General features: G+C 40.6%; 1 protein-coding gene across 1 annotated transcript in view; it reads left to right on the top strand.

Moving 5' to 3' along the window:
* Nucleotides 1-13,425, top strand: part of lepr (leptin receptor) — a 127,761-nt gene that overhangs the window by 83,894 nt on the left and 30,442 nt on the right. The window contains exons 13-15 of the mRNA XM_059984384.1: nucleotides 1,355-1,437; nucleotides 11,173-11,389; nucleotides 11,584-11,775. Coding sequence (XP_059840367.1) covers nucleotides 1,355-1,437; nucleotides 11,173-11,389; nucleotides 11,584-11,775 — 492 coding nt within the window. The remainder of the gene's footprint in view (nucleotides 1-1,354; nucleotides 1,438-11,172; nucleotides 11,390-11,583; nucleotides 11,776-13,425) is intronic.

The raw sequence follows: 13,425 nt of genomic DNA, 5'->3' as shown, positions 1-13,425 counted from the left end.
TCATTAAATAATTCTGTGAAAAATAGATTAATAGAAAAATAAGTTGTAAGGTTATATTTGATGTATCAATGTCATTGAACTTCAAAAAGATGTTTTTACAAAGGATGTTATTCAAATTACTTATACATTTTCTTACTTCCATTTTTGTTTCCTCTTTCATTTATGCTCTCCCATCTCTGGTTCACACTTGTGCCTCATCTTTAGACACAACTACAGGTCTCTTAACTATACCGAACAGTGAAAGAAGATTATGGTTTTACATGGTTTCATTGCTGGTCACAATCCCAAACACTTCAATAGGTGGAGCTTTTCCCAATTTCCCAATTAGTGCCAACAAGTCCTAATAAATAACAGCTGGCAATTTTCTTTGAAGGGTAACATGCTGATATTCACACCTGAGAAAGGTTAGAACATGGTTAGGACACAAGAACTGTATAAAGTACATGTTTTATTTTTGAGCATTCAATACAAATTTGTTCTGTGTAAAAACAGTTATTTAGGGGGGATGACAACTGTAAAAGTCATTCTGTTAGAAATTATTCAATGTGTAAAACAAAAGTAATGATATATTACCAATTTTTAAAAATAGTTTATCAAAGTGACACTTTACCAAGTAATGACTTTTGCAGCAGTTTGTAACTGGACTAATGCCTTTCTACACTTAAGTTACAAATATTCTTGATGGTTAATTTGGAAAATTCTTGGGCAGGGATTGGGAGTTTTTCCTCATGTACACCCATTGCCAACATCTAAGTTTGCTGCATTTATAGCAGACTAAATCAACTGTTGTTAGCACCTAATCTCAAATGAACTGAGGAATTTTTTCCTACTCAATTTTAGTAGCAAGTTATTGCTGAAACATTTAGTGCTCTAGCTGGAATTTTGAGTCTGCACCCAATGTATAATGTATTTAATGTAATAATAGTAATGAGTGCTATAAAATCCTATGTTCTTTTCAGGTTGAGGCACTGGCATAAAGCCCTTAAACCCAAAGAAAAGTTTTGTCAAATTGTCTTTGATTCATATTGTGCTATAGCAGTCTTGTGGAATGAGTTGTTAAAAAGCCTAATGTCTGTGATTGCTGGTGCACATATAGCTATATGACATTTTGTGTAATTACAAAATTAACTTGTTCTATGTGACTGTTACTGCAGTAATGCACCTGAGGCATTAATCTCTCTCTCTTTTGGGCTGATCATGCTGACTAATTAATGTTTCCTGTGCTTGTTAGTCTTGCTACTTTTCTTTATTAAATGTCTATAGTTCAAGCAGTTGGATAATATCATATTTTGAGAATTACTTGTATTCTTCTATATTAAAAATGTAAATGCTGTTTTAACAATTTCTTCTGCAGAACCAACCACAGGGCCTGACTTTTGGCGATATATTGATAGTGATCCCTTGACCAATCAGTCAAATATCACTCTGATGTGGAAGGTAAAGAAATTTATTTTCATAATAGTTTTTAATGAGCCGAATATTTGCTGATGGTGCAGTGTGTAGCAGTAGGTGGTGCCTTGGTTAGTTAATTCACTGTATCCCATCTCACTAAACTGCTTCTCTCAATCCAGTTTTTAAGAAGTTGTTTAGTGTGCTTCAGGCAATTTAGATAAAGAGGTAGATAATCTGGTCTGGGTCATGTTATGAGGCATCTGCCACTTCTCAAATTCTTTTCTTCATGTGCTCTGGATCTTGTTTAAATATGCTCTTTTGGCTTAGCAAGATAGAAAATGAACAGGCAAAAAAGTGGAAACTTAAGTTGAGAACATGCAAAAAAACTAACATTATGCATATGTTTATCCTGAATTTACTATTAAAATAACTTTCTGTACCATACTTTCAATGTCATAGTTTTTTTTAAAAAAGTACAGCACAGAAACAGACCCTTCAGCTCATCTAGTCTGTGTAATCCATCTAAACTGCTTACTCCCATCAACCTGCACCAGGACCATAGACCTCCATACCCCTCCCATTGATGTACCTGTCCAAACTTCTCTTAAATATTGAAATTATGCCTGCATGCACCACTTGTGCTAGCAGCTTATTCCACACTCTCATGACTGCCTGAGTGAAGAAGTTTCTCCTCAAATTCCCCTTAAACTTTTCACCTTTCACCCTTAATCCATCCAACTAGTTGTAGTCCCATCCACCCTCAATTGAAATAGCCTGCTTGCATTTGCCCTATCTATACCCCTCATAATTTTGTACACCTCTATCAAATCTCCTCTCAGTCTTCTCAGTCCCAGTGAATAAAGTGGTAACCTATTTAATCTTTCCTTATAACCCAGCAACATCCTTGTAAATCTTCTATGTACTCTTTCAACCTTATTTGCGTATATCCTGTATGTTGGTGACCAAAATGGAACATGGTACTCCAAATTAGGCCTCATCGATGTCCTAATCATCTTCAACATAACATTCCATAAAATGAGTTTTATGATGGTATACAGTACTGACGTAAAACAGCCCACAAAGCATTGGAGGAACTCAGCAGTCAGGCAGCATTTTTGGAAGAAAGTGGTTGAGACCCTTCATCTGGATTGTAAGCCAGAGGGGAAAAGTATAAAAAGATGGAAAGAAGGGTGGAGCTGAATTGGCAGGGTATAGGTGCATCCAATTTCTTTGTGCGCTGCTCCAGATTTCAGCACCGACAGTCTCCTGTGCCTCTAGTGCACTGATATGGTTTCACAGTGGACTTTCTGTCACTAACTGGAGGAGGAATTCCTAGGCACGTGCATTTGTATTGTTCTTTACTTCAGAAAATTGTCAGATGTCTGTATCTTACTCGCTCACATTTGAACAGCTGAACATTTGGAGTTTCCCAACCATTGTAACTTTTGAAAACGTTTGGGAAACCCATTTTGGGAAATAACCAGTATTTAAAGCAAACTACTTACAATACTTAAGAATTTTCAGAAAGTGCTTGTTGCCTATCTGTGAAATCCGGAAGCCTCACTTGTGATTAAGATGGGAAAAACAGAAAATGTAAATGTAACAATCTTTGCTTAGTTAGAAGGAACTTGGCATTATCGTGAGTGGTTTTTAAAATGAGTTGTGATCAAGTGGTCTTTGGTTGAGAAGGTGGACTCTGTGATCCTGGCAAAAATGGAGCTATGATAGATGACATGAGTCTTTTAGGACAGTGGGGCACTATGCAGCAGGCACAGTTATTGGAGCTGCTGCTTCACACTGGAGACCTGTGTTCAATGCTGTGCTTTGCTGTGATTCTGGATTTCCCATAGTTCTCCAATTTCCTTGCACGTTACAAAAGATACATGGATAGGCTAATTGGCCCCGGTAATTACCCCCAGTATAGTTGGTAGGAGAATCAGTGGGATAATGATGAGAACGTGAGAGAAAATAAATCATAGGGAATTTAGCTAGGAGATGGTACTGATGGGAATACCCTGAAATTGGTATGGTTTAGATGGGCTGAATGGTGGAAGGCAGTAGGGAATGGATGCATTATTTTGATGCATTGTTTCTCATGCTGGCTTTTTGATTGTGCTCCGCATGGTTTTTTAGGAGTAAACTTCACATTTCAATCTCTTGAAGTTAACATGACATAAACAAATTCAGGTGAGAAGAGGTGGTTTAACATCACCGGCATATGTCGTGAAATTTGCTAACTCCACAGCAGAAGTACAATGCAATGCATGATAGTATAGAAAAATAAATAATAAATAAACGAATTACATTAAGAATATATATGTATATTGAATAGTTAAATTTAAAAATAGTGCAAAAGCAGAAAAAAGTGAAATAGTGTTCATGGGTTCAATGTCCATTCAGAAATTGGATGACAGAGGGGAAGAAGCTGCTCCTGAATTGCTGAGTGCGTGCCTTCATGCTTCTGTATCTCCCTGCTGATGGTATCAATGAGAAGAGGGCATGTCCTGGGTGATGCGGGTCCTTAATAATAGATGTCGACTTTCTGAGGCACCGCTTGTTGAAGATGTCTTGGATGCTATGGAGACTAGGACCTATGATGGAGCTGACTAATTTTACAACTTTCTGTACTTCATATGCCCCCCCCCCCCCACCCATACCAGACAGTGAGATGGTGTTGCAGCCTATCAGAATGCTTTTCACGGTACTTCTGTAGAAGTTTACAAGTATTTTAGGTGACAAACCAAATCTCCTCAAACTCCTTATGAAATATAGCTGCTGTCTTGCCTTCTTTTAACTGCATCAATATGTTGGGACCAGGTTATATCCTCAGAGCTCTTGATACCTAGGAACTTGAAATTGCCCACATTCTCCATTTCTGATCCCTCTATGACAACTGGTTTATATTTCCTCTTACCTTTCTGAGATCCACCATCAGCTCTTCGGTTTTACTGACATTGAGTGAAAGGTTGTTACTGCGGCACCACTCACCTAGCTGGTATATCTCACTCTTGTACCCCTTCTCCTCTCCATCTGAGATTCTGCCAACAATGGTTGTATCATCAGCAAATTTATAATTGGCATATGAGCTATGCCTAGCCACACAGTCATGGGCGTAGAGATAGTAGAGCAATAGACTAAGCTGACACCCCTGAGGTGGGTCGGTATTGATCATCAACAAGGAAGAGAAGTTATTACCAATCAACATAGATTGTGGTCTTCCAGTTAGGAAGATGAGGATCCAGTTACAGAGGGAGGTACAGAGACCAGGTTCTGTAGTTTTTTGATCAGGACTGTCGGACCGGTTATTTACCTATCTAACAGGCATTAGGTAATTTATTTTTGCTATTAATACATCTTTAAATTGATCACACCATTTCAATTTAAATAGCTTCACATAGTTCAAAGTAAATTTATTATCAAAGTATGCATATGTTACCATGAGATTCATTTTCTTGCAGGCATTTACAGGGAAAAGAAATACGGTAGAATTTTATGAAAAACTGTACTTAAATAGTTAAAGACTGATGAAAGAAGACCATCCGTGCAAATAAAAATAATACCGAGATAATGATTTGTTGGAGTTTGACAAGGGAGTTTGAATACATTTTAAAATGAATTGCTGCAGTTCAAACTGATTTTAACCAGAATGAACACACAGACAACAGGCATGTACACACACATGCATATATACATACACACATTATATTTATGAACTGATGCGTGCTTGAGAAATTCAAATGTGAATTAAAATTAAATACAAATTAATGATATAGGAAGAGCTCAAATAGAAAGATAAAAATGACAAGTAACACCATCTACACATTTCTGTTTATGTAGTGCACTTACCACAGCAAAAAAATTCTATTTCACAGGATTATTACCAAACATAATCTGTTAGTGAACCATGTGAGGAACAATAGAGCAATTGATCAAAATGTTGGTCAAAGAAATTAGTCTTGAACTCTTTATTAAAAAAAGAGGGCTGGGAAAGTTGGTACCTTACTTTCTAAACTTAAAACTGCTAATGGTGGAGTAAATATATTCTGGGATGGCCAAGAATTGGAGGAATGAGAGTTACAAAGCTTAGTGAAAATGACAACTTGATTTTAAAAACAAGGATAAAAATTTTAAAATTAGAGACTGGTTTAATTAGGTACCAGTGTAAGCCAGTGGTATGTGGAAGGAGCTTTTTAGTAAGGTAGCATGTGAGCAGGTTTTGAATATTATCAAATTTATGAGGAAATAGAAAAGAGAAAGCCAGACAAGAGATGGATTAAATGAGGCAATGAGTGTTTTGATAGCAGGTAGCCCAAGGCAGAGTGGTTTAGAATAAGTTAACAATCACTTCTATTGATACTTATGCAATAATTTAATAAACAATTATTAAACAATCTACAAACTCATGAAAACCCAAAGGAATTGCTCCCCAATAGCTGCCAATAGATGGAGGAACAGGTATGCAGGCAGATTAGGGGAAAAGTACAAAAACAACAGGTTTTTCACATTGGGTGACTTCAGCTTCCCGAAAAGGGGGTTTGATCTCTTTAGTGCAAAAAGGGGTAGATGTGGTAGAATTTATTGGGTGCAATCAGGAGAGCTTCCTCAAGCAAGCAGTACAGTATGTGGATTATACAACTAGAGCAGGAGCTGTACTGGATCTAGTGTTGAGAAATGAGTCTGACCAGGTGAAATGGCATACAGAGATTAATCACGGCAAGTGTGAGGTGTACTTCAGCAGATTGACTGTAAGGGGAAGAATGCAGTTAATGGCAGAAACCTTAATAGCATCGGAGGGTTACAGACGGAATTTGGAAGTCTCTACCCATAGCCCCCTGAAAATTGCTGCACAAGTCAATGCCGTGGTAAAGAAAGCACACGCTTTGTTTGCCTTTTTATTGGCTGAGGCAATGAGTTCAAGACTCAGGACATTATGTTGCAGCTTTCTTTTTTTTTACAGGGTAGATGGAAAAGAACATCTAATTGCAACAAGACAGAGACGGATGCAAAAGCTGTTTTAAAGATTAGTTTCGTTTATCACACATACACCGAAACATACAGGGAGACGTGCTTTGGGTCAATGACCGATGCAGTCCGAGGACGTGCTGTGGGCAGCCGCAATTATCGCCAATGCAAGCTAAAATCAAAGAAATGTACGGAGAGCGAGGAGGTGTGGAAGGATAGGACACATTGTTAAATATAGCAGTGGAAAGTTCAATCTGAGCTTGAGTTCAATTTCACAGATTGTCACCATGTTTCAGATCACCACGAAGGCAAAATGGACTAATGTTCGTAAAGTAAATATTTCTGGTGTAGCATGGTTAGCGTAACACTTAAGATAGCACCAGCGATTGGGGTTCAGTTCCTGCCACTGTTTGTTAGGAGTTGGAACATTCTCCTTGTGACTGCACGTGTTTTATCCAGGTGCTCTGGATTCCTCACATCCCGAAGGCGTACGAGTTAGGTTTAGTAGATTGTAGGTGTGTTATGTCAATAGCAGAAACATGGCAACACTTGCGGGCTGCCCCCAGCACGTCCTCAGTCCGAACCGGTCACTGATGCAACATTTCACTGCATGTTATCAAGTACAGTACTGTGCAAAAGTCTTAGGCACAAATATATAGCTAGGGTGCCGAAGACCTGCACATACTGTAGTAATTTTATGTATTGCACTGTACTGCTGTCACAAACAAAAAACAAATTTCATATCCTGAGCCTTATAGGCTCATCAGGCCAGTGCTTATGCGGGTTTCCGTGGCGTGAAGTGACTGAGAGTACGAGATTCTCACCATTACTCAGCCCATCGCTAACACTGCAGAGGGACGGCAGAGCTGGAGAACTTACCGAGATCTCATCTACTGAATGGGCTGAGGAGCCATTAGATCGATGTCTGAAAGGTTTCGGGCGATATAAACTCCCACAGCAAAGAGCCCAATGTTTACAATTAGGTTCCTGTTGGGAAAGAGGAAATGAATAAGCTGGAATTGTTCTGCTGATGGAAAAATGGAGGGTAGTGTAAGAGGGAAGATTTAGATTGACTGAGTCCTAGAAACATGCCCTTCAGTTCATCTAGTCTTTGCAGAACTACTGAACTGTTTAGTCCCATCGACCTGCACCCAGGTCATGGATGTCCATACCCCTCCCATCCATGTAGCTATCCAAACTTCTCTTAAATGCTGAAATCTAAATTACATGCACCACTTGCACTGGCAGCTTGTTCCACACTCCCACCCCCCTTTGAGCGAAGAAGTTTCCCCTTAAACATTTCACCTTTCACCCTTAACCCATGGCTTCTTGTTGTAGTATCACTGTATAACTCAGGTCTTCAGAACTGGCAACAACCTTGTAAAATTTTTCTGTACTCTTTCAACCTTATTTACATCTTTCTTGTTGGTAGGTGACCAAAACTGCACACCATACTCCACATTAGGCCTCACCAATATCTTATTCAACTTCATCATAACATCCCACGTCTTGTACCCAATACTTTGATTTACGAAGACCAACGTGTTAAAAGCTTTCTTTACATCCTTGCACTAAGTTAGAAAGTTGGCACAATATTGTGGTGTTGAAAGGTTGTACCGTTCTAAGATCTAATTTAACTGCAAAGGGGCAACAGTCTAAATTTGTTCAATGTCTACTGATTGCAGATGATAAAAATCAGTGCACAGGGGTGTTACAGAAGGAAAAAGCATAAGGCATCCGGAGCAACACACACAAAATGCTGGAGGAACTCAGCAGGCCAGGCAGCATCCACGGAAAAGAGTAGAACAGTCGCCGTTTTGGACCAAGACCATTCACGGTTCATAGTAGACTCAATAGAGTGGAGACTGGGGGGAGCAGGTGAGAGAGGGGGTAGAAGGACCAAGGATTTGGTGGAAGGGTGGAGCCTGAGGGAGAGACAGGGGAATGTGGAAGACAGAAATGAATGGGAGAGGAGGATGGATGGGTAGGGCGGGAAGGTGGATGGGGAAGATGAAAGAAGTGCGAGGAGATTTGTGAGGGAGGAGGAGATTGGACAAGGTGAGGATATGGGGTGGGGAAGTTCAGACTAGATGAAGGAGTTTACATGAAATGAGGAAGGGTGGGGAAGAAATGGAAGGATAGTAAGAATTGGAGGGTAGGTGAAGAGGGCAGGGGTTATGGAGATGGAAAAGGGATTGAGAGGGTGTGAGGATGGGGAGGGTAGAGGAAGGACAAGGGTTACATGAGAGGGTGGGGATAGATGAAAAGGCAGTCCAGGATGATCCGATTATTGGCAGAGGAAGATGGTGTCCCTGCCGACTGGTTTCCCCCATCCCCTCCCACCTGCGGAAATCATTCCTGTCGGTCATCACTGCCGCCGCCCTCAGCACCGCCAACCATCCCCGGTCCGCAGCCTCGTCTTTCTTCCCCGGCGCCATCTCCTCGTGTGATGGCGGGCCACCAAGCCCGTGCACCCAAGACGCAGCAGCCGTTGCAGCTTTATAAAATTCTGGTTAAGCTGCACCTGGAATGTTGCATTCAGTTTGCTTCATTGCATTACTGCAAGGATGTGGAGCCTGAGGAGAGGATATAGTAGAAGTTTAGCAGAGTTCTGTCCTAATTAGTGAGCATGTGCTATAAGCAAAGGATGGGCAAGCTTGGGATGTTTTATCTGGAGTGGTAAAGGCTGAGGGAAGACTGATATCAGTTTATAAAATTGAGAGGCTTAGAATGGGAATCACATTTATTACCACTGGATTTATATGTCATAAAACTTGTTGGTTTTCAGCAGTACAATACAAAGATATACCAATACTATAAGTTACAAAACTAAATGATAGTACAAAAGGAAGAATATTGAAGTAGTGCTCATGTTCAGAAATCTGATGGCAGAGGGGAAGAAGCTGTTTGTGAGTCAGAGTCTTCGGGCTCCTGTACCTTCTTCCCCTTGATAGTATGGGATGAGAGCAGAGAGATAAAGTAACATAAAATGCTGGAGAAGCTCAGCTAGTCTGGCAGCATCTGTGAAGAGGAATACACAGTTGACATTTCAGGCAGAGACTCTTCACTGGGACTGGAAAGGAAGGGGGAAGAAGCCAAAATGAAAAGATGGGGGAGTGGAAAGAATGCAATCTGATAGGTGATAGGTGATGCCTGTGAGGGGGAGGGCAGGGGCTGGGGCATGAAGTGAGGAGCTGGGAGCTGACAGATGGAAAAGGCTAAATAAATCTGATGGGAGAGGACAGTGTCTCGTGGCAGAAAGAAAAGGAGGAGGGGCCAGAGGTAGGTGATAGGCAGATGAGGAGTAGAGAAAGGGTAAGAGGGGATCCAGAATGGGGAATGGAAAAAGAGAAAAGGGGCGGGGAGAAATTAATGGAAGTTAGAGAAATCATTGGAAGTTCGAGAAATAAATATTCATGCCATCAGGTTGGAGGCTACCTAGATGGAATTTATTCTTCCAACCTAAGAGTGGGCTAACCCTGGCAATAGTGGAGGCCATAGACTCTCATGTCAGAATGGGAATGAGGAGGGGTATTAAAATGGTTGGCTACTGGGAAATCCAGCCTGTTGCAGATGGAGTGAAGGTGTTCAACATAGCAGTTCCCCAATGTACGCTGGGTCTCACCATTGCAGAGAAGGCTACGTTGGGCATGCTGGATACAGTAGATGACCCCCACAGACTCGCATTTGCAGTGTTGCTTCATCTGGAAGGACTGTTTGGACCCCTAAATGGATGTGAGGGAGGAGGTGAATGGGCAAGTGTGGAACAACTTCTACCTGCAGGGAGATCAGTGGAGAGGGATGTATAGACAAGGCAATCATCCTGTAGAAAGTGGAGAGTGATTTTGGGCTGGGGAAGAGGAAAAGGTGTACTTGGTGGTAGAATCCCATTGAAGACAGTGGAAGTTGTGGAGAATGATTCCAGTCCTTTCCAGTTTACATCTCATTTATCACTCAAATCAGCCCACAGATGATGCCTCAGCCTCTGCTCTGCACACCAGCCTGTCCCACCTGGAAAATGGTGCCTCATACACTGGAGTGCAGTTAATTGATTTCTGCTCAGTGTTTGATACGATCATTCTTCAGAGGCTGGTGAATAAACTGTACTGATTGGGTCTCATTACTTTTCCCCATAACTGGATCTTGGACCACTTGACAGGAACACCACAGCCAGCCCACGTTGGCAGCAACGTCTGTAGCCCCATCATGCTGAGCACAGGCACCCCTCATGGCTGCAGGCTCAGCCCACTACTGATGCGTGACTGCACTGATGACCCAGTTCAAACTGAGTAGTCAGGTTTGCTGATGGCACAACAGTGGTTGGCCTTATCAACAATGACAATAAGACAGTGTACAGGGAGGAGGTAGAGTGGACCGAACAAGAGTCTCAGTGTGGACAAGGCTAAGCGGATGACTGTGGACTTTAGGAAGGTACAGGCTGATCTGTTCTTACTGCACATAAATGGCTCGTCCATGTAGAGAGTTAGGAGCACCAGGTTTCTGGGAGTGTATATGATGGACGATCTCACCTGGCCCCTCAATGCTAACTCTTTGGTCAAGAACGCACATTGTTGGTTGAAGTACTTGTTCATGTGCTGACCTGTTCTATGTTCTAATTTATCACAGCTGGGTAAATGATGAAGCTTTGTAAAATGTAGATTTGATTAATTTCCATGAATGAACCATCTTGTTAGATTTAAATGATATTCTGCCGAACTTAATTGGTATTGCAATTGTATTTACAAAGAAAATCAATAGAATATGAATCTGAAGTCATTGTAGTAACAAAATGAGATTTTTTTTTTCTCTTCAATATAGCCTCTGACAAAAAATGAAGCCTTGTGCACTGTGAAGGATTATACATTGAAATATCAATCAAAAGAAAACATTACATGGCTGAAACGTGTCGGAGATGTTACAAGTTACAGTTTTCCTCTGGCGAATGAAATTAAAAGTGTCTCTGTGATTGCTATCAATTCTATTGGTTCTTCTAGAAGGAATTTTAAATTAATCTTGTCAAAGGACAACAGCAAAGGTTGGTTCTATATACTGCAGTCCACTCTGTGCTTCTTGGTTTTGTTTGCAGAACTTAACAGGAATTCTGTGCAAAATTAGATTACAAGGAAGTTATGAATAGATTTGTTAATTGGAATGCTCAAATGTGTAATGAAAGCTTTGTATTCATTAATATTCCCATATTTAATTTAAAATACTTATTTTTAATCACAGCAGAGACTGTTCTTCATTCACTTCATGCCTCCGTAATAAACAACAGTTGTGTAGCTGTTTCTTGGAGAGTGCTTCCTCTTAATTGCCAGCCAACATCATTTGTGATAGAATGGAAAAGCCTGACAAATAACGATGTGAAGAACTTAAAGTGGATAAGGGCTTCTGAGAACATCACAAGCATCTACATTCATGGTAGGTTTAGTTACATAATTTTAAACTGGGAATTATTATGTTGCAAGACTTCCAAATGTGTGCCTTATCAGAAAGGATGGACCCTTTTCCACAGGGTATAAATAACTAAGCAGTTTTCACTGTACACACAGGTATTTTGATTACATAAAGGTACAAAAATTTTGCTTTTGTACAGTTCTATATAGTTAGTGGTAATGGAATGGTCACAAGTTTAGCTAGATATTCTACTTGAAGGACAATTAGGCCTAATATTGAATATAAATACAGGCTGTCCCCAGGTTACAAATGGGTTCGATTGTCACAGATATACATAAGTTGAAAAATACACAAACTCTCTCAATGCAGTAACCATTGCAGTGTTGTGTTGCAAACAGCAGTGCTAATGAGGGTTGATAACATGAGCATGAATTGTCTTGTACTGCCTAGTTATAATGAATAGTACAGAATCAGGATGCCCCATGCTCAGTGGTTGGTTTTCATGGGCTTCAGCCTGTGTTCTCAAAAGACAATGGTGTATGATTAATGTGGAGAGGTTCCATGTCAATAGTTTTTTTTCCCCAAGACTGGGTCTCATTTGAATTTAGTAACATCTATGAAGGCTCAGTTGTATGTAAATGTGTCTATAAGTCAGTCATTCGAAACCTGTGAAGGGCCTAAAATGCAAATTTGCTTCATGCTGTTGTGGTCTGGGGATCACCCGCAGCTCATAGAATCATTGAAGTTTATAACACAGGAGCAGGGTAGTTGGACCATGAGTTTCAAAACAGCTAAAAAAAGGAACAGTTTGGATTAAATTCCTTTCTCAGTTCTTTATCTACAGTCCCACAGAGTTCAGCATTTTGAGTTCTCATCCAAATACATTTTTCATACAGTATACTGATAGCTTGCAGCACCTCCCTTTTCAGCAGGAACTTCCAGAACTTCATTGTTTTCTGTTCAAAAAATAAGACTATAAGATATGGGAACAGAACTAGGCCACTTAGCCCATCAAGTCTGCTATGCCATTTCATCATGGCAGGTCCACTTTCCCTCTCAGCCCGAATCTCCTACCTTTTCCCTGTAACCCTTCATGACCTGATTAATCAAGAATGTATCAACCTCTGCCTCTGGCTTAGTCCCCCACACGTGTCTGTGGCGACAAATTCCACAGATTCACCACTCTCTGACTAACGAAATTTCTCCCCTCTATTCTAAGACTGTGTCCTCTGGTTTAGTCTCTCCCACCATAGGAAACATCCTCTCCACATCCACGTTATTGAGGCCATTCAACATTCAATAGATTTCAATGAGGTCACCCTTCATTCTTCCCAATTCCAGTGAGTAGAGGTCCAGAGCCATCAAACACTCCTTCTATGACAAGCCTTTCAATCCTGGAATAATTGTCCTGAACCTCCTTTGAACTCTCTCCAATGTCATCACCTCCTTTCTTAGATTAGGGGCCCAAAACTGTTCAAAGTACTCCAAGTGAGGCCTCACCAGTACTTTATAAAGCCTCAACATTACATCCTTGCTTTATATTCTAGTCCCCTCAAAACAAATGCTATTTGCCTTCCTCGCCATTGACTAAGCCTACAAATTAACCTTTAAAGAATCCTGCATGAGGACTCCCAAGTAACTTTGTACCTAAGATTTTTGAATTATCTCTCCATG

Source organism: Hypanus sabinus, chromosome 11, assembly GCF_030144855.1.
Source record: "Hypanus sabinus isolate sHypSab1 chromosome 11, sHypSab1.hap1, whole genome shotgun sequence".
NCBI classification, from domain to species: domain Eukaryota; kingdom Metazoa; phylum Chordata; class Chondrichthyes; order Myliobatiformes; family Dasyatidae; genus Hypanus; species Hypanus sabinus.
Note: the sequence above shows the minus strand (reverse complement) of the source record. Positions and strands in the feature narration are given on the sequence as shown.